At 43.4% G+C, this 20,728-nt stretch overlaps 1 protein-coding gene across 1 annotated transcript in view; it reads left to right on the top strand.

Annotated features, from left to right (window-relative positions):
- Positions 1-20,604, top strand: part of LOC106493558 (rho GTPase-activating protein 7-like) — a 76,779-nt gene extending 56,175 nt beyond the window's left edge. The window contains exons 2-11 of the mRNA XM_067305084.1: positions 8,644-8,760; positions 10,313-10,394; positions 11,836-11,899; positions 13,098-14,452; positions 14,916-15,086; positions 15,905-16,064; positions 17,432-17,630; positions 18,135-18,354; positions 19,844-19,958; positions 20,222-20,604. Of these exons, the coding sequence (XP_067161185.1) occupies positions 8,644-8,760; positions 10,313-10,394; positions 11,836-11,899; positions 13,098-14,452; positions 14,916-15,086; positions 15,905-16,064; positions 17,432-17,630; positions 18,135-18,354; positions 19,844-19,958; positions 20,222-20,239 (2,501 nt within the window). The 3' untranslated portion in view covers positions 20,240-20,604. The remainder of the gene's footprint in view (positions 1-8,643; positions 8,761-10,312; positions 10,395-11,835; positions 11,900-13,097; positions 14,453-14,915; positions 15,087-15,904; positions 16,065-17,431; positions 17,631-18,134; positions 18,355-19,843; positions 19,959-20,221) is intronic.
- Positions 20,605-20,728: the final 124 nt, after the last annotated feature.

Below are 20,728 nucleotides of genomic sequence, written 5' to 3'. Positions count from 1 at the left end.
ATTACACCTTACTGAACATTGCATTCATCTCTTTTTGGGAGGGAGGTACCTAACACACATCCTCTACCCTGTTTTATAAACAGTGCGATAGGGTGCTGCGCAGCACTTTCACACTGCAAGGAAAGGTGCAATATGGAGTTGAGGTAAGCATGTCCAGGCTAGCCTAACTAGACGTGATTTGTGATAACAGCCTGCCCGAGAGAGGCTGAAAAGACTGCTCCAAAGCCCATGCTATTCCAGCCTCAGGACAGCTACTACGTGGAGCACAGGGTGGCAGAATACAGCAAGTATGGGCACATCTACCTGTGCTGCTTTTACGCTCTTCCTTGCAGTGTACAAGTACCCTAATTTGCTGATGAAGATCCCACGAACAAATCTCTAGACAGAGCTGGAAGTAGAGTACAGGGCTCCCAGCTCATAAAATGAGTGAACAGCTCATTTTATCCTCACTGAATGGGCAAGATTTTGTTTTTTACAGTATTCGCCACACTACCAGTCACACATCTGGGGCTAGCAACCATTTAGTTCGTAGTGACTGTCGGACACTGACTGGAGAAGCCGGGCTCAAATGCTGCTCCTGACAGTGTGTTGTGGGGCTCAAAGGGAACGTGGCTAACCTGCAGAGCAGCCTGTTCTTTGAAACACTGAAATTCAGCAACGGCAGTAGGTTTACCTACATATTATGAAGAGTGAAGAATACTTCTATGATCAAAATACATAATTACGGAAAGTGCTTATCGGTAGCTGCTGCTGCGATTCCAGTGGAATCGCAAACGCGATCTCGGAAGGATGCAGCATGTTTCGGCACAGGCGTCCACCTCGGCACGCCGCCGGGCCGGGCTTGGACCCCCCTGACCCGTGAGACGCCGTAAAAGGGCGAAAGTCCCGCAGATGACAAACCGACAGCATCATGCGGCAGTGCTCCAGTGTGCGAGCACAGGCCCTGGCTCACCCAAGCCAGCACCTCGCGTGCTCGCTCACCTTGCAGCCAAGACCTGGTCGCTCGGTTAAAACCGAAACGGGGCCCTTCCTTCGCCCGCCGTCGCCGAGGGGCGAGACGGACACCGCCGAGCCGCGCGTGTGCCTCCAAGCCCGACGCGTCGCCGCGCGCCCCGCAGCCGTTACGGCCGTTAACGGTCGCGGCGCTCGCTGGCGGCAGCGCCGCGGCCCTTCCGGAGGGGAGCGGCGGGGGGGCGGCGCCTGCCCGCGCTGTGCCGCGGCCGCGGGCCCCGGGAGGCGCGGGGGGAGGCGCCGCGGCCGGGCAGCGCTCCGCGGAGCATCGGGGGCGGCGGCCGCGCTCTGCCCGCGCTGCTGACGCCCTGCGAGCGGCGGGACCTGCTCGGAGGCGCCGCCATGCCCACAGGTAGGGGCGCGGGGCGGCGCGTGGCGGCGAGCGGAGCGGGAAGCGCGGGGCGGCGCGGGGCGGCGGGCTCCTTCCCGGAGCAAACGGCGCCGTGCGAGGGTGCCGCAGGGGGTTCGGCGGAGCGGCCCGAAGCGGTGAAGCCGGTCGGCTGTGCGTTAAATCGCCTGGCGAGGAAGAGCTCACGCGGAGAGTCTCCGTTTCTCTGTTATATTCCTACTTCGTTGGCGTTAAAATAATTTCTGGGCTTTCTGCGCTCCCGGTCGCTCTTCTCGTAGCTGTTGCTTGTGATTCCCAATTTGGTGTCCCAGCTGGAGAGTCTGCCTTTGAGGAGACGGGGGGTTTTCCGCCCTTGCCGCGTGTCTTTGAATGGCGACGCGGTTCATGTAGCGTATATTGACCGCGTAAGAGATCGGCCGTCGACCTGGCTCTGCGCTGTCGGCTGCCTCGGCGCAGCACGCCCGCAGGGGAGCCCATAAAACTTTTTTTAATAAGCATCACTTACTGAGCAGCCTCTGTTGGGTTAAATGATTTGTAAAACAGATAGATCGAACTTGTAATGCAGGCGCTGACATTTTTGGCATTTTGTAGAATAAAGGAAAATGTAGCGTTACATCAGGAAAGAGCATGGGCAATACACTTGTTTGCACTAGTGGCTTTTTTGCTATAGGCTTATTAATATCAGCTTTGCTGGTAGCCGACAGTTACCCTTCTTGTTACCTACAGTTCCTCCTAGAAGTTTTATACTGAATATTTCTCAGTCATGTTTAAGGGTCTTGTAAAAGAACAGCTGTAGGTAGTTGAAACATCAGAGGAATGTGGTATCTGTTGCTGTTTTGCAGCCAGCTGAACCAAAGCATGGAGAAGTGACGTATCTGGGATTAGACCGCAGGGAGCCACATCCCCCGTCTCTTGCCCCATTTCCTTGGACAAGAATTTTCAAGTGTGGATTTGGAAATTAGAGAGTTAGACTCTCATTCCTCCTAAAGTCAATGGGATTTAGATACCTGATTCCCTTGATTCCTTCAAAAGTCTTGCAGAGGAAACACTGCCTTCTCTAACTTATGTAGATGCAAAGAAAAATGAGTTAGGCTATCTATAAAAAGCAAACACTGACAAGCTAGTTAATGGGATCTGCATAAAGAACGTCTTTAAACTTGTCTAGGTCCCAGTAACCAACATGGGAGGTTAATGCCAAGGAGCTGGATAGAAATACGATTAATGTTGCCACAAAATATTGGGATGCATTGCAGTTCTCACCCCTGGTAACTGATGAGATGGCTGAAATTCCAAAGCACCAGCACAACAGGAAAGTAAGAAAGGCCAAATATCTTGGCCTTTTAATTTCCAGACATTTATATTCATTTTCTGTATGGAGCCTAAATTATCCTGGCAAAATTCCTAGCAATAATCCTTTTTATTTTTTTTTTCTCCAGGGTTAATAAAATATAATTAGGCTTTACTAGTCTGCATTGCGCAAGGGACAATAGAATAAACATTTCCATTTATGTATGATACATTGAATATTTTGGAGAGTTTGACAGTTTTACAAGCCTCTGACTGCTTGGCCTGGTCAGTCCAATCAGCCAGCTTTGAAAGCATGGCATTTAGCCTTAGACCTTGGGCAGACAACACGTGCTGACTGTATCTTTGAATATGAGGGAAGACACCTTAAAAAAAGACACTTCTTGAAGGTCCTGTCACAGGTTATAATTCAGTTCCTAACATCCTCAGGAAATCATAGTTCTACCTTAGCAAATGCATTTTTCATAGACTGTGAATAAAATGAAATACCTTATTAGCTGCTATAAGTCATAGCGAGGTAATACAAATCTTTATAGACCCAGCAAGACACACAAACCAGAAAAATGTAGTGGGGAACTAATAATTTTGTCTGCAAACGGACCCTGAAAAAGCCCTGTCACTTCCACTGTTGCCAGCACACCCAACAATGACAGTGTCTAAGTTACTGCGTAAAGAACCTGCCGACGGCTCATGAGCTATAGGAAAAATGCTGTGCAGCGTTTGGCATGTGGCTGCCAAGCACGGCCGGTGCTCGTTGACTCCAGCTCTGGGGGAGGCTGAGGACGAGAGTAGTTCAGGATTGCAACGATGAGGGGAGGCAGTGACATCTCATTTGTTTGAACGCTTGCCTCTGCTACGCTCAATCAAGCAGGTCACAAAGTGGGGCTCTGTGTGTCCGCTTGTCTGTTGCTGCTGTAGGGCAATTAGTACCATGTGGAAAAAATCTTCCTATATAATCCCAGAGATCAGGAATGAACAAAATTCTTTGGAATTTTTTCTGTTGCCATCCAAATTGGTATAATATGTAATAAAATAAAGTCAGAATCAGTCCTGCCCTGTTTTCTGTTCTCATGCCTGTGCTTGCATGGCATGGGAAGGAGAGCCGACATGAGTGCCTCGTGAGCTGGGTTGAGCTGGGCATGTTGAGAAAATCTTTTTCTTTTCGGAAGTGCTGTACTTGGATACTGCAGAAAAGTTGAAAAGTAGGATTCTGGAGTAACTAATGTAGAGGTGCAACAAGCAGCAAGAAAGCCTCTCAAAGTGTTTGCACCCTGGCATGGTTTTGGAAGAGATTCAGACACAAATCCTTCTGATGTATTAAGACCTGATTGCCATATGATTCTTACCTGTCAAAGCTGGAAAGCTGTGTTGTGTGAAGACAGAAGTAAAAATATTGCGTCTATCTTGACGTTTTAAAATAGCCTGACAAATCACTTCCAAGATGGAAGAGCAACAGTGAGACCCCACTGTGAAAAATGATACGTTTAGGCTAGAGCTTGAGGCTACGCTGAACTGAACTGCCCTCGGGGCTCCCTGCCACCAGTGGGCAGCTGCACGTATGCACCAGCTCCCTGTGTGTGTGCTCCCACCACCTCCCTTGGCTTGTCACTGGTGATCGTCTGAACATGTGGTAGCCAGTTCAGAAAGCTAAAGTATCAGAAAACTGATCTTGCAAAAAAAAAATGAATAGTTTTCTGCCAGTTTGGCTGGCTGGGCCTGCTCACATGGGATCAGCAGAGTCAGTGCAAGAAGGGTGTTAAGAGTGTGCAGTCAGGGGGAAGGAAAGAAAGAGGATTTCTGTTTTGGCAGCAGATCTGTGTAACTGGAGCATCGTGCTGCATCCTAAGAATGTGTTTGTATTTATGCTTTCAAACAGAAATTTACATCCTCCAGCTTTATTTACAAGAAGTGTTTTTAAAAGTTTGAAGTGCAATTTGCCATTCCTTCTTGTTTAGTCGAAGTTCATGATCATCTTGCAGTGAGGCTGACTGGCCTGTTTCACATTTTGTTTCTGGTTGGTTTCAGTTGTTGCTTCTCCCTTGCACAGTTTCTTCTTGTGAGAAAGATATCGTAGAGAGAATGTCTAAATCTCAGCAGAGATGTCTCTTCACTATTGGTTAAAATAACTATGCAAGCATTCCTGCTAATAGTAGGGGTCATTCAGACAGGGATTTAATACGCACTGTAGCATTTTTTCTGGTGTTCTAAGTGCTTTATGAGTCTGGGTTTGCTCTCTGGTTTGCAAACAGGATGGTGTTCAAATAGGGGAATGAGGATTTTCAGGTCTTAAGCTGACGTAGTTGGTAGGGCTCCAGAGAGAAGGGGGCAGCAGAGCACAGGATGACACTGCTACGGGAGGAAAAAGGTACAGCAGCTGTGGAGGGCAAGGTTTGCCAGGGGCCAGTTGGAAAAGGAAGACCATGATACAGCCATAATTTTGACTTCTGTTTTCACTGGGGCTACACTGAACCATCTTCGACCCAAAACTGACCCAAAAGACTGCACAGGTCACTTATTTGTGTTTTGTTTCTCATGAACATCTGGTAGTGACCTATCTCCCATGGCCCAAGGGGAAACAACTGACTTGCCTTGGGAATTTTGCTGGTAGCCTCTAGTCTAAGATAGAGTAATGAGCCCTGAAGAAAATGGACTTTTTTTCATCTGCTTAATTATGAAATCAGTGCATGAGAAGGAGTTGACACATTAGGGTTGCTCTGGTATTTCATATCTTACGCAGATAGTGCGAATAATGTCTATAAAAATTGTCTTCTACTTGTGTGACATCTGGCTCAGAGGCAGAGATGCTCAATTGCAGTAGTAGTTGGAGTGCTGCTCCATGCCAGCTTTCTAAAGGCTCCCCCATTTCCTGTTTCTATTTAGGAAGAGCTAATTCCTCTCCAACAAGGCATCTGAGCAACTGTTCCAGCATCAAAAAGAACCGAGCAATTGGTATCAGCTTGTGTTTATGAGTAGATTTGTTTTAAAAGCTGGTGAATAAACCTGAACGATTATTTTGTAGTGACTGTGCAGCTATAGAAATCAGTTAGTGAGGCTGGGTCCTAAGGCATATGTTGTCATCATTTCACGATGAGACAGAGTAGACAGGCAATGAAGCTGGACTAGGGTCAGATGCTAGCAATGGATCTTCGGCACAAATGGCTCAGCTGTACTATTTCCTTGGCCAAAAAACTAATGTGAGGACCTTTTCGATAGGCCCAAAGACTCTTCAAGAAGATGATCTCTGCTTTTCATGAAAGAATGGAGCCAGACTCTTTTCGGTGGTGCCCAGCGACAGGACGCGAGGCAACGGGCGCAAACTGAAACACAGGACGTTCCATCTGAACACGAGGAAATACTTTTTCACTGTGAGGGTGACAGAGCACTGGAACAGGTTGCCCAGAGAGGTTGTGGAGTCTCCTTCTCTGGAGATATCCAAAACGCGCCTGGATGCAATCCTGTGCAACGTGCTCTAGGTGACCCTGCTTGAGCAGGGGGGTTGGACTAGGTGATCTCTTGAGGTCCCTTCCAACCTCAACCATTCTGTGATTCTGTGAATCTTGCATAGGCTTAACAGAACCTTGGCAGTTTTTAAATGCATGCTTCAAAGCATCACAGAAGTTTACAGAACTGTGACTGTTACTTCAGTGCCTGCATTAGAGCAGGATTTATAAGTGTCTGTTACCTATTTGTAACAGTTGCTGCCCAAGGTGGATATATTGCTGTTATCCATTAAAGCTACTCATGATTATTGCTCTTCCTTTAGGCCTCTGTGGCTTTTATTTGCAGAGCTTTAGAACTGACCAGGGTCCCTGACAGAAACCACTATTGGGACATTTCATGTGTATTCTGCCATTACCAACTGATGAGTTTTCACTCGTCCTTCAGGCTGTATGTGCCATAAAGGCAAAGCAGCCCCATACATCAGTACTGAATGCAGCCTTGTGGAGAGCGGTTATTTCCTTTCGGGCAATTATTTCCTGTTTCCTTTTTACTTCCTCCTCTCAAATTGATCATTTGCATTGTAATACAAGTTGGTCTGGGAGTTTCTTTGCATCAGAGTAAAATTCCTAGGCATCCATTTGCTGTTTAGGATTTCAATCTCCAGTAGGATTGGGAGGAGGGGACACTGACTTCCCAGAAGTCTGGAGGTGTTGTGAGACACTGTTGGTTGTCGTTTTAGCAGTGGAATGATCACAGTAAATCTAATGGCAAATAATTGTAGAGTTATAGGCCAAGAAATGTATTGGTGCTTCTTGGTTGTAAGGCTCCTAACAGAAGAGAGGTATTGCAAAGTGAAACTGTGCGACAGTGTGCTAAAAGGCCTGAAGATTTACAGTCCTGCATTAGCAAAGAAATGTTACCCAGCTTCTGTGTCCTTGTCCTGTGGAAGAGGCCACCTCTAAGTGTGAAAATGTCTCTGTATTTACAGCCATATTCATTGCTAATGACATCACCAGCTGCAAAATATTTTCTAACCTGTTCTTAGTTGCATCATTGTTCGTGGTTTGGTTTGCTCTAAAAATAAAGTTCTGAAGTGAGGTCTGAAATGAGGACAGCTTGTAGTTTCTCCACAGCTGAGCTGGTTAGTGCTACTACCGAGGTTTTCTTTTGTGGGTTTACCTGTGTGAAAACCACAGATTGCTTTGTCTTTGTGAAGACTTTTGCTGTTTGACCGGTCACCCTCCTGACTCTTGTTCTACAGATTTCTTTTTTCTGTTTTGCTCTTTCAGTACAATGCTTGTGTTTTATCAGTCCCATGCCTTGATCTTCAGTAAATGCTGTGTTATGATAAAGATCATGATAAATTGTGGTGCTGAGTATATTAATAAATGTTATCACAATGGATATAGGCTATTGTGGAAGAAATTAGTTTCTGGTCTGCAGTTTAAAAAAAAAAAAAGGAAAGTCATGCATCTGTTAGGTAGGGAATTATCCTTATTGTCTTGTAGCACCTCTTTACTCTCAGATGAAAAAGATACAGGGTTTTGTGCAGGGAAGCCTTTGTTATAAATGCCATTGTCCTAATGAATCAAGTGATAATGGAAATGTTTAAAAGTAGAATAATAAACTCTTGGAAGTGCTAGAGGGTTTTGATGATTTTTTTCACTGTGTTAAACTGATGATTTACTGCTGAGAAGTTTGAGCAAAGCGGGCATTGAATTTTTGCCTTTTTGTTGGTGTCAGTTGTAATGTGTGCTGGAGGGCACCCAGACATAAAAAAGGAGTGTAGTTTGGGATTCGTTCCTCTGCAACAGACCCAGTTACTTCCAGTATTTGCAGAGTTTAGAGCCTGCTGGTATGTGCTAACACTAAACATGTTTATGTTTTTGAGACATCTGGTGAGTGTTCTGTGATTCTGTGAGGTTATATTCTACTTCTGCTCCTGTGGGAATGTTACACTATTGGCCATAGGGCTTTATTAATTGTCACAAAATGAGCAGTTAATTCCTGACATCTGCTGTGCTGAAGCGACTGCCAAGTAGAGCTGATAGTTGGCAAGGAAATAAATATTGATAGACCCTAGCAACAGGTACTCTTGAGAACTCTCATTCTGGGAATGCTTAGGCAGGGTCCGGTGTTATTAATGTTGCGATAGCATTTTAAGTCTAATTATAGGATTTGTTTGTTTCTTGTCGTCTCTCTCAGAACCAGAGTGCATGAATGGGCTTTGCTGTGCTGGGGCAGACGTGTGTCAGACCCCTTTCTGATGACTCATTTCAGCATAAAAGAGATGTTTCAGTGTACAAATCTCAAGGGTAGTTGGTGCACACTGATGTATGCCATCTCAAGTAGTGCTTGTATCTGAACTGCCATATGTTTGATATCTACCCTATGATGGAATGACTGCTCCAAAGATATGTACATGGAAGTATGTCAGATGCCAGTATAGTAGCAAAACTTTCATATATAAGATACTTTGAGAATCCACGAGACAAAATGAACTTGCCTAAGTTGTAAAATCCTGCGCCGGTCACTAGCCCTTGTGAGCACTGTAGGCGATCAATTTTATGTTTTCATTGCAGAAATTGAAGCCAGAGAAGCCTGTGACTGGCTGAGGGCTGCTGGTTTTCCCCAATACGCTCAGTTATTTGAAGGTATGATCTGAAAGACTTTTCAAGCAGCTGACACCAAATCCAAGCAGAATTGTTTACGTAAATAATCTATCAGAACCTGACACTTTTGATGAAACACTTCCAAATCCTGCCATGTCTTCATGCAAACGTGTAAATATTTGTGTTCTTGCAGAAGTGGCATCATAATTAGGTTAACATGGACTCAGTAGAATTCCATAAAGTACCAAATATTTCCTGGTTATTGTTAGACTGTAACTCCACCAAATTTCCGCTTTTGTGATTTTTAATTGCTTATAATTTTCTCGATCTCCTTTGCGTAGAGTGTTATTTTTTTCTAACTCACTGACTGCAACCAAAATTCATCTAAGGCCTCTCCAGCCTGAGATCTTGAGCAATATTCTGAGTGGTGTTTTGAAAAAGAATGTTGGAAAAATCATCTTGCAATCATAAGTTTTTCAGATACTCAGAAGCAGCCCACCACAGTCACATTTCACAATATCAGCTTGTTTTCATTTTGTTAATAAGCTGCAAAGAGTACATATTACTTGTGGGGGTGAAATGGATGCATCGTGAACTCATATAATTTTCAGATAACATTTCTGCTTATACCTTAAAACTGTTCTTGTTTTATATATGTATTTATTGTTACAAACGTGGAATATACTCTAACGAAATCTAATCTATTTTTAGGAGAGATTTGAAGAACTACAGTTCAAAGAACTAGTGGCAACTACTGCGGGCTCTTGTGCCCACTTCCCCTATTCAGTGCAAAATTAAAGCTCGGAAACTGAGCACTCAGGAAATGCAGAGCTAAATTTGAAAGCTCTCTACCTTGAAACATGGTGTCCCATGATAATGCTTCCCATTGGACTACAGCAGATTTTACAATATAAACTGTGAATCTTACAGTTTGACAGTGTATATTGTCATGCTTTTGGATAATGAAACCTCTGTATTACCTTGCCGTTTAAGCAGTGTCCTGGCTTGACTAGATAACTAAGCTTAAAAAGTAACCCAAGAAAATATTGATGGATCTCACTGGTTCCTTTATCTGTAAAGGCAAATCACAAAAGCTGGAACATTGAACTCTTCAGCTGGTATATCGATTAGCTTTCAAGCACATCATGTTTTGTCAGACTCATTACACCTCAAAAAGAGTATGTCATGTGCTGCATTTTACCTTACCATCAGCAAAAGCTCGAGTAAAATACTCCTAGTTTTATACTATATTATAAGGCAGGAGTACAGAGAACCAAAACAAAGCAAAGCTTTAATTTTGTGTTCCTTGGCTATAGTTCTCAGGGCCACTGCAAGTGGATGGCATGCTCCTGAAAACGTTGTGTTCCCAGGCAGCAAATGCTGGTGTACTTGTAGCTAATGAGAGCAAGCAGATGCCTAAACTTATTCTCACACCTGTTCTAAGGAACAGATTCTCACCAACTTGAAGGTCATTTGTGTGGATATGTAGCTATAGGTTTAGATTTATTTAACCTGTGCTAAATATGTGGCCAAATTGAAAATCTTTGCAATTATAACTCAGATTTCAAAATCTAAATAATTTTTTTATTCACAGATATGCAGTTTCCTATTGATGTAAAAACTGTGAGGAAAGATCATGAATTTTTAGATGGAGATGCCATTGAATCCCTTTTCAGGTAAATGTTAATTATGAATCATCCTCAGTGCCTGACTCCAGAAATTGTTTGTCATTCCTGTTTTCATAGCTGAGTTTTTGTCAGAGACTAAGATATTCCCTCATGCTTCCACTGAAGGAAATCACTTAAACACATCCTTAAGTACCAGTAAACTTGAATGATTTAAGTATTTAAAGGCAAAGTAAGCATGTGCCTACATGTCTTCTTTGGCCAAGGTCTCAGTGATGTTATATTAAGCATCAAATCTGTCTCTTCTGCAATGTGAAATGTCTTCTGCATGCTGAGGAGGAATAGTCAGTTCCCTGCGAGCACATGGTAGGATGATGATTTGCTCTTTAGAACTACACATTACAGGGTGCAAGGATTTCCTCTGACTAGTGAGCTTCTAAAGAGATGTTCCAGGGAGAGAAACAGCAAAAATGATCTGCAAAAGGGATAGTTTTTTCTGTTTTTTTTCCTGAATGTTTTATTAAGGAGCAAAAGTATTGACCTAAAATTTATTGTTTTGCCACAGTTGTTCACAACTCACAAGTGAAACTGCATTGTCAATGCAAAGTAGAACTCAGTGCTCTGTGAGCTTCCCTGATGTAGGACTGCCACGATAGCAGTAGCAGAAGAACAAAGTGCGCTGCAGTTATTGAAGCTTTCTTGTTATGAGCTCGCTTAGCAGGTTATGTGAACTCCATGCTACCCATGCCATGCTGTGTGGTCAATCCAAGGGAGGCAGTGAGAATTTATAGCTCTTAAAGGAAAGAGAAGTTACTCTTCTGGCAGAATGGTTGGGTCTTTGTGCATTCTCCTGAATTCAAATTTGGCTTGTTGGGAGCTCCAAAAGGAGTCATTTGTATATACATCCCTAATGCACCGTAGATATTATTGAGAACTTACGATATATTTTCTTTCTTGGTATTAGATTTGTCCTGAGTGTTTCTTGCAGGCTGCCGGTATGCCTCCCTGTTGATGTTGCATGTTTGTATAACCGTTAAGAGTTTGTCTCATTTGTGACCTTATTATCTCATAAGTTTTAGTTAAAATGATAGATAGTAAAGTCCTTCCAAGGATGCAAGTTAATGTCTTCAGTTCTCTCTATTCTTTTAAGAAGCTGACTCAGGCATTTTTCATATTCTTAAAATGAAAAGTCCTAAATCAGTTCAGAGTTTTTCACAATCATCACTGAAGCTCATCATAAGATTTTTATTGAACTAATTAGTTATGGTCCTCTCCTCTTATTTTATGATGGCAGAATTGGAACCGTGAACATCTTGGGGTTGTTAATGGGCATTGGTGTGGCAGTATGTATGGAGCACCTATAACAAAATGTCAGTCTTTGATGCCAATAATGCAGATTCAGTTTAGAAATTCACTACCAGTTTTGAGCGTGTCTGTTCTTAAGAAATAAAGTAATTTAATTTAAAACTTCAGTCTTTTTTCTTATACCTAGACGACTGAACACATTGAACAAGTGTGCTTCAATGAAAGTGGAAATAAGCCATCAGAGGAAACGGGTATGTTTGTAAAATATAGTTAATGTTCTCATAAACAATGTGATAAGCTGTTATACCAAAGAACTGTTTTTCAAAGGTTCATGAAGGAATAGCAATTTCTGAACTTTTCTTTCTATTCTCTTCCATCTTGTATTTGCATTTTCCATTAAAAATCATAGTGGTGAAGACTGATTCTTTATAGAACTTAAGTAATATTCATTTTATAACTCTGTCAGCTGAGTTAGGGGGTTTTTTTGACACACATTGCTGGTCAATAATTGCACCAAGGACTCACCTTAGCATGTGTTTCAATGCTTTCTTAAGTATTTTCACATCATATTTAAGGTCTGAAAGTGAAATTTCACTCTTACTGCCTGAAGAAGGGATAAGAAATGAAAATGGACAAGCCAATATTGTCAGAAGCTGGTTTTTTAGGGCTGGATAGGTTTTAGCTGTGCTGGCTTTGTCCTCTCCAAACAAACAAACAAAATAGCCTATTGACAAACCAGAGTTGTAGTCGCATCATGTCTGGTTTACAGTAGGATTTCAAAGCCTGTTAGGTACCATGGATTAACTGTGGGACTAGCAAGAAAATAATGATGTCATCTGTTGGAAAAATGTTGAGGTTTTTGAAAGTTTCCATTATGCCTTCAGGGAATGATAAAGAAGAGACAAGTCATTCCCATCTTTCATATGGTTTGCTGGCCAAGCACTCGCTTGGAATGGGGGCAATACAGCAAGCGGGGCTGAGGTCTCCCAGACGGTGTGCCAAATGTTGATGCTTTCACAGCCCTACAGTCAAATGCTTTTCTACCAGAAAATGGATGTTTTTTTGTCACAAAAACATGAAAAAGAGTTTGGTTTGTTTGGCTTCAGGAAAAATTCACTTTTTAAAACCTCATGATTTGCTGCAAAACAGAATTTTCATCCTCCTCAGATCAAATCTGCCATCTTTTCCTGCAGTAAAATTACCAGATTTGTCAGCATGGTTGGGATTAATTTGTTTTTGTGCTTTTCAGCTGACAGCACAGAGCTCAGAACAGACCTTCAGGCTCAATGTGTAATGATGGTCACATTTCCATATGTGGGTGTTGGGGGTTTTGGAAGTAGGCAGAAAATTTAAGTCTCCTTTTTTATTACATCTGCAGTAATTTTAAGTTTTTAATTTTAAGTAAGTTTACCAAACTTTGCCCTTGAAATCTATTTTTTTTCTTCTAAGAGTGATGAATCTGAAGATGATGAACCTTGTGCAATAAGTAACAAATGGGCTTATGAGAGATGCAGTCAGAGATGGTCTCGTCTTGAGAGCCTAGAAGATTTCCCAGGAGAGGAAGGTGCTAGCACATCAGTCCCAGGCAGTCCAATACCGAGGAACATCGGCAATGAGGATATAACTTTTTTGGATCATGGAGAGAAACATGATGTGTCCTCAGTTCACAGTACTAGCAGTGGTGACAGTGACGCTGTTAGCTTCCCGAAACCTTTTGAAGATGTGGAGACCAGCAGGAGTTACTCAAGGTGTTCCTCAAATAAAGTGACTTCACCAGGCACCTTTAGTTGTTCTCCTCCTGCCACTGGATTTTTAAATACCACCAGTGAAGAGAAGCTTTTGGATAAGTCACCGTATAAAAAGGGGAAGAGCTTTCTGAAGAAAATGGAGAAGTTGCACTTAAGGAGCTGCCACTTAAGGAGTGGTCACTCAAAGGCCAAACCCCTGATAAGTGAACCTGTTCTTCTGGAAGGGCTTAATGAAGAAAAGTTGAAGATGCTTAACTGTGTAAATATTTCTGACCTCTCTGACCTCCAAACAAAGAACAATTCCTCTTATTCTCTCCAGAGCTGCAATAGCAGCAATCAATCTGAACACAGGAGCACAGGGAGCATTCCAAGTCCTGCTACAAAACCACGAAGCCACTATAAAAGAGGGGGGACATACGCAGAGGACTTGGATTGTAGCAAGCTTTTGCTGTGGAATGATATACCTCAGCAAAACCTACAGAATGAAATGAAGTTGCGAACGAACCAGATGTTTCAAATACCACAAGGCCATAAGCCTGGTACTTTCCCCAAAGCACTTAGAAACAGTTCCCTCTCTGCAGTAGACAACTCTTCTGTCAACTGGAGAACTGGGAGTTTTCACGGGTGCAGAAGGACCAGGAGCAGAAGCAGTTCTAAGGACTGCAAAACCCCCAGTAGCCCTCATTTGTGCACAGATAACAGGCTGAGCATATACGACAACGTGCCCAATATTCAACTTGATAAGTTGGAGGTGGCAGAAGTTGGCGATGACGATGTTTTTTCAGAGCTGAACAATGTTATAGATGATGTCAAAGGTCTCAGAAAGTTGGTCGATCAGTGGACGGAGAAGTTCTCAGATGATGGGGATTCAGACTTTGCCAAGGACTTGACCTCTTTGTATCCATCATTCCCTAAAGAAATCTGTCTTGAAATACAGCACTCAGAAGATAAGTCAGCAGACTTCCCAGCTACCGAGGGAGAGAGCAGCTGTGAACTGGCCAAGGAGCTCAGTTCTGTGGAAGTGGCATACATAACAGACTCTAAAAAGGCCAACAGGTTAGTCATGCTTGGGTTTCACTAGTAGGCTGTCCATCTGGAAGCTTTCTCCGTCTGTTCTCTATACTCAAAATGTAATTGCTTTTACACAACAAAATATTCTTAAGTCTGTTCCAAGTAGCAGGCTGTGCACCACTGGTCCTAGGCACTGCTGGTCTGTAAACACTCAGATATCTACATATACTCTGATCTCTGTTGAGAGTAGCACTCTCATAATCTGCATGAGGGCCTAGTTAGACATTTCAAATCAGACTTCAAGGCTAGCTTGCTGTGTTCCTTATTGAAACCTTTTGTGTGGCTATAGTACCTCCTGGATGAGAAATATCTTGTTTAAATGCAACTAACCGTAAGCTGTTTGGGAGCTGCAGGTCATTTAGAGTCTTAGGCATTTCACAGATGCAGGCAGAGGACTGACAGGGACAGTGGGAACAGTCATTTACCTTGAACAACGTTTATCCCTTAGGCATGGGAAACAACCCTGGTCTATGGAAGAGTGTGTGAATTTGGAAAGCCCTTCTGTCCAAATTGATAGTCAGTCAGCTGCCCACCTAGCCCGGACACAAAAGCTGGCTTTGTTGAAACTCACAGCTCTAATGGACAGATACTCCCCTTCCAGTAAGCAGGGCTGGAACTGGTAAGTTGTCTAATATTAAAGCTTTTGTTTTATAAAACAGATTTAAAGCTTTGTTCAGTTTTGTTGGGGAAAAAAAAAGGATCGAATGTAAGTAGGTGAATTTCCTTGTCTGCCCAGATTACAGTGTCCAAGATGAGGAATTTCATCCTGTTAAATCACTGGCTGTTTTGTGGTTATTTATTTCCGTGGTTATTCCAGGTTTATTATGATTATTATTATTATCCTGGTTATTCCAGGATTTCCTCTGTCACAGATTGCACTTTTGCTCCTCTCTGGTAGTCATATTGTTACTGATTTTAAAATGGTTCATAGTTTCTCTGTAACCTTGCCCATCGGCAGGGCTTTGTAAGCAAGCCCTTCGTAGAGATTACTGGACATGAGGTGAGAGGGGGCTAGGCTGAGAATCCGTCCCTTCAGCCTCAGGTCCCAATTTGAACTAAAATAATGACATGCCAGTAAACTGCTAAGACTTGAAAACATCACTTTGCATCTTGTGATAGAGATCTCGTACTTGAATTTAGAATGAATGAAGTGCAAAAAAGCTTGCAGTGTCCTAAAGGGATGGAGCATATTTCACATGAGGATGTCTTCTTATTAAAGCAAATTTCAATTTTGAGATGAGGTGGTCCTTCCTGGAATTACCCTTAATGATTTTCTCTCTATTGTATGATGCCACACGGACAGGTATGTGGCAAAATTTGGAAATGTGGCAAGTACAACCAAGTCCTTTCCCATGCATGTGGTAAAACTAAAGTAGCAGACAGAACTGTGCTGGAGAGCTAATGGGTTGGATGCACTTGTTTTTGTTTTGTTTTCAGGACTATACCCAAGTTCATTAAAAAAATAAAAGCCTCTGACTACAAGGACAAGAATGTGTTTGGGGTTCCCTTGCTTTTGAATGTTCAGCGAACAAATCACCCGCTACCTAAGGGTATACTGCAAGCACTGGACTATTTAAGAAGCCACTCTCTTGACCAGGTATGAATATGAAGTGGCCTGAAGTAGTTCTGGCTGCTCCAAAGGAGCCAATCTGTCCTTTCAGCTTTTGTGAGGGACTTTCTTGCCTCCTAGGGCTCTGAAAGGGCAGAAAGGTATATATCTGACCGGGATTACCTTTAGTCCTGTACTGTGTTTCTGCCTTGCCTTGCTAAAGTCCTCTGCAGTCAGTTCACTTGGTGCAGGTAGTCAAACAACTTCTCCTGGTAAGGTAGCATCTCCCTGCTTCCTTAGGCAATAAATCTGTTACACAGTGTCTTTATTCCCTCTGTTCTGTGGTTGCTGGTAGTGCTAGAACCTATGTGAGCATTAATCTTGTTTCAGATGAAATGCACCGCTAAGTGGACATGTAACATAGTAGAGCAGAGCTTGTAATGTCTTTTTCTGGATCTCAGATCTGTATTATCCACTAATGGAGATGCATGCATAGAGGTGAAAGTGTCTGTCGTCTGTTGCATATGTTATTTCTGTAGCAAAGGTTCAAAAATGGGAGACGCTGTGTCGTGGTACATATTAGTTAAAGATCTTCCTTTTTGCTATGCTTTGCAAATGTATAGGTGTATAATGTAATGCCAAAGTGCAAAAATGCGTGCACGCTGTGAGGTTACCATGCAGTTAGGTGGCATGCACTCGAGTGTGAGCAAACGGTTTCTGATGAGGGCAGCATGTTTCATTTTGAGGTCATAGTATCTATGCAATTAATATAACTAACCAATGAATATAAATACTATCTATCTCAGTGACATATTGTGAACCTTTCAGGAGAAGCTTTGTTGAGGTCTATCTCAGGGGAAGCTTCTCAGTTGGGGTTTTGCTTGAAATTGGATTGAAATTTATATTAAAAATAAAATCATAATTTCTCTCAGAATGAAAATTGCCCCTTGCTGACCTGTAGATGTATGTGCACCATAAACCTGAGCCTAGTGGGTCTCATGGTCAGTTACAATTTCTCCAGCATGGGTGTCAGTGTGCATTTGCTTTTGGATCAACACACACTGATCCAGTAGAAGCTTGCAGCTCTAATGTGTGGAAAAAGCCCACTCAAGCAAACTGACAGATTTCAATAGAAATGACTTTATAAAGGAAAAAAGCATTTTTGGATTAAATAAAAAGCAAAAAACCCATGGAAATTGGTACCCCCCACCCCAGCTGGTTTTAGGGACATCAGTCATGGTTTGCCCAGAAGGGCATGCTGGTCCTAATGGTTAAAAAAAATAATTTGATTATATATCCTACCACCACAGAGCCTTAACTATCAAAAGGAAAGTGAAGGATCAATTACTTGTCAGGGATTTGAGCCCTGATAAAACCTCTCTTTGTCTTTCTTTATTGTTTTCTTTTATTGGTAGGTTGGTCTGTTCCGAAAATCCGGTGTTAAATCCAGGATCCTGTCTTTAAGAGAAATGAATGAAACCAACCCGAACAATGTATGTTATGAAGGACAGTCAGCGTTTGATGTGGCAGATATGGTTAAGCAGTATTTCCGAGACCTTCCTGAACCCATATTTACTAGCAGGCTCTGTGAATCCTTCCTCCACATCTACCAATGTAGGTAACAAAAGCTGTAATTTTCTAATGTCTTGAATAACTTTGTTACCTTCAGCATTCAGCTAGAAGGCCAGGGCCTGATTTTTCATGAATCGGGACTGATGCTAGTCAGAGGAGGCGGATCAGGCTGAAAAGGTGAGCTCTCTGGGGCTCTGGACTTACTTAAGAGACAATATTTGAAAATAGCTTGCCCATAGGCTCTACATCTAAAGCCTCTTCCTGTCCTTGAAAGAAGGAGTGGGAGAGACAGTGTAATAACATATGTTGTAACAGCCCTTCTAAACTGTGCTTTTAAATAGTCATTTATCTATGATAAATTAGGAATGAATGTGCTTGTGTGATGCAGCTGTAATAATGGCCTTAGCAAGCATTGTTTGTCGTGATCTAGAGTGACAAGAAAATGGATGCACCTACAGTTTCAATGCCCTGTGTGGGACTGTCTTGATGGATGCTTCCTCTGCAGTTCACATGAGATGTTTCATGATTTTTTTTTTTTATCCTCAGACTTGCCAAAGGATCAGCAGTTTCAGGCTGTCCAGGCTGCTATTCTCCTTCTCCCAAAGGAAAATCAAGAAGCTTTGAAAATCCTCCTGTTCTTTCTCCGAGATGTGGTTGCTTTTGTTGAGGAAAACCAGATGACCCCAACCAACATTGCTGTCTGTCTCGCACCTTCTTTGTTTCACCTCAACACCCTGAGACGAGACAGTTCCTCCTCATCCACGAGGTATGATCATCTTAATGCTGGCATTGTTACTGTCAGTAGTTTTCCTCTGTGCTGGATCAATGCTTTCTGTAGCTGACCTAAGCTAATTGTTTGTTATGAAGGGGCAGGAAAAGTGTACGTGTCTTGGGGTTTGTCTCAAATAAATAGGATCGTTGAGGTCCAGCAGGAGCTTACCTCAGTCCATGCAGAGATCCAGTAACCCAGTTTCTAGCACCCTGTTGTCATGCTCCTGACTAGCCTAGATGTGAGCTAGGCTGCCTCCCTTGTGACTGTTGTTATACTCTTTGAGAGCATCTGCAGATCTGGGTGCCCTGGAATTCAGCATGCAGCACACTGTATTTGGGTGGTGCCGCAGTTGAAAAAATATGGCTCTTTGCAGTGGTGAACTAAGCCCAGGTGCAGTCTTAAGTCCCTACAGATATCTGACAGTTTGCAGGAATCCCTGGCACTAATTCTGCAGAGTGATATGGCGAAGGCTCCTGCCAAACTGAGCTACAGGGATTCTTTAAATTTATCTTAATGAGCAAAAGTATCTGGGTTGCATAACAGCCTCCTGTTGTACGTGCAGGGAGGAAGCCAAAGTAGTCAAGTAATCTCTGAGAGCATTCGTGCCTTATCTGGTCTCCTGAGGCAGGGTGTTTGCTTTACTCCATGTTCCTGCATATGGATAGGCATGTAGCAGGGTAAAGAGGACAGCTGGCTTTGATGGAAGCAGCCACTTAATCTCCTCACATGGCAATCAAAGATGAGACTAGGACTAGGTCCAGAGAGGTGCAGAAACTGTCAGATGTGCCTTTGGCACCTTTCATGCTAATAATGCAGACTCTGGAGAGCACAGAGGGGGAAAGAAAACACTGAGGACTTCTTTTGAGAGGCACAAAACATCTGAAAATGCCCAAGTGCAAACAGGGCTACTTGGATCTCCCTGGGCTGAGCTGACACATGGTGAGGGAAACATACTTAGAGGAGATTTGTGCCTTTGAGATTTTGGTTTACTTAAATATTACTCTGCAATATTAGGACCAAAAATAAATAGAAATTGAGTTTTCTCTTTGTTGTTGTCACAGTTTGGAAGTGAGGTTGCTTTGGATTGCTGGCTTTTTTTATAACATTAATGCGGTAGTGCAGGTTTCCTACTTCAAAGGGTAGAGGCTGACAGTTCTGACTTTGAGGAGCAGAGCTGAGGAGTTCCATCCTATTTTCAAGCCATTTGGCAGGAATGCACACAGATAAAAGTATCAGAAGTCAGGATTAATGATGTCATAGGATGCTTATGAATTAAAAGGGACTGTTTTTGAAAAAAACCATAGTATGGTATTCTGGGCCTGAAGATTTAAGTGGTTCTGCCAGGGCTTTGCAGGATATTGAAGACTCTCTAGATATTTGAAGGCTGCAGGAAAATCAGGTAGGGTCATTATTGTTTTAGGGTAAGCACAGTTAGTTAATAGCTCTTGTTAACAAAGCCGCTCTTTTGCCGCCTTCTCTCTAGATCCAGTCACAGGAAGTACAGCTTGGGGAAGCCAGACCAGAAGGAGTTGAATGAGAACCTGGCAGCAACACAGGGCCTGGCCCACATGATAATGGAGTGCAACAGGCTCTTCCAGGTATGGCACTTGCTGTAGGAAAGCAAAAGCACAGAGCAGGGAAAGGGGTGTTCCCACACTGACCCGAAGTGTCATCAAGGCTGCCTTGTAGGCTGTGTTGCAGCTGAGGGCTATGCCCACCCACTGGTGCCTGTGGCAGAGGCTTACCACCACCCTCCCACCCCTGCCACCTCCTCCCCAGTGGGATCTGCTTTAAATTGAGATTCTGCTGCTGGGTCTGACCTGTCAGACCAACAGTCATTGATCTGGACCCTGACCCACAGACTGACTTTCCGGCTTGACCATGGCTGTGCTGCATCACTATGGACTTGCCTGGTGATGAATGGACCGTCGCTGACCCTGGTTGCTGTCACTGGCACCAATTCTGAGCCTGACCCTGCCTCCTGACTCACACGCTGGGCTTGATGTTGGACCTGCCTCACCACCAATGGACATGTCTGGTGAACTGGACTCTCAGTTGATCCCAACTGTCATCCTGGAGCCTGCCTTGCTGGCCTTGCTCAGGTACTGTGGGATGGGGGCCTGGCCTACAGCTGCAGGGCCCCCACAGCACTGACCCCTGCCCCCAACGCAGCCCTGTGCGAGTGTGGGCCAGGTCTCCTGTGTGACCTGCAGCTCAGGCCAGGGAAGTTCCATAAGTTCCATTCAGGCCAGTGTAAAAACACATGCAAACTTTTTCTTTCTTTCCTTCCTTCCCTCCTTCCTTCCTTTCCCCCCCCCAAAAGAAACACAAGGCGCATGCCACCACTCCCAAAAAAAGAAACACAAGG

The sequence above is a fragment of the Apteryx mantelli genome, chromosome 14 (assembly GCF_036417845.1).
Source record: "Apteryx mantelli isolate bAptMan1 chromosome 14, bAptMan1.hap1, whole genome shotgun sequence".
NCBI classification, from domain to species: domain Eukaryota; kingdom Metazoa; phylum Chordata; class Aves; order Apterygiformes; family Apterygidae; genus Apteryx; species Apteryx mantelli.
Note: the sequence above shows the minus strand (reverse complement) of the source record. Positions and strands in the feature narration are given on the sequence as shown.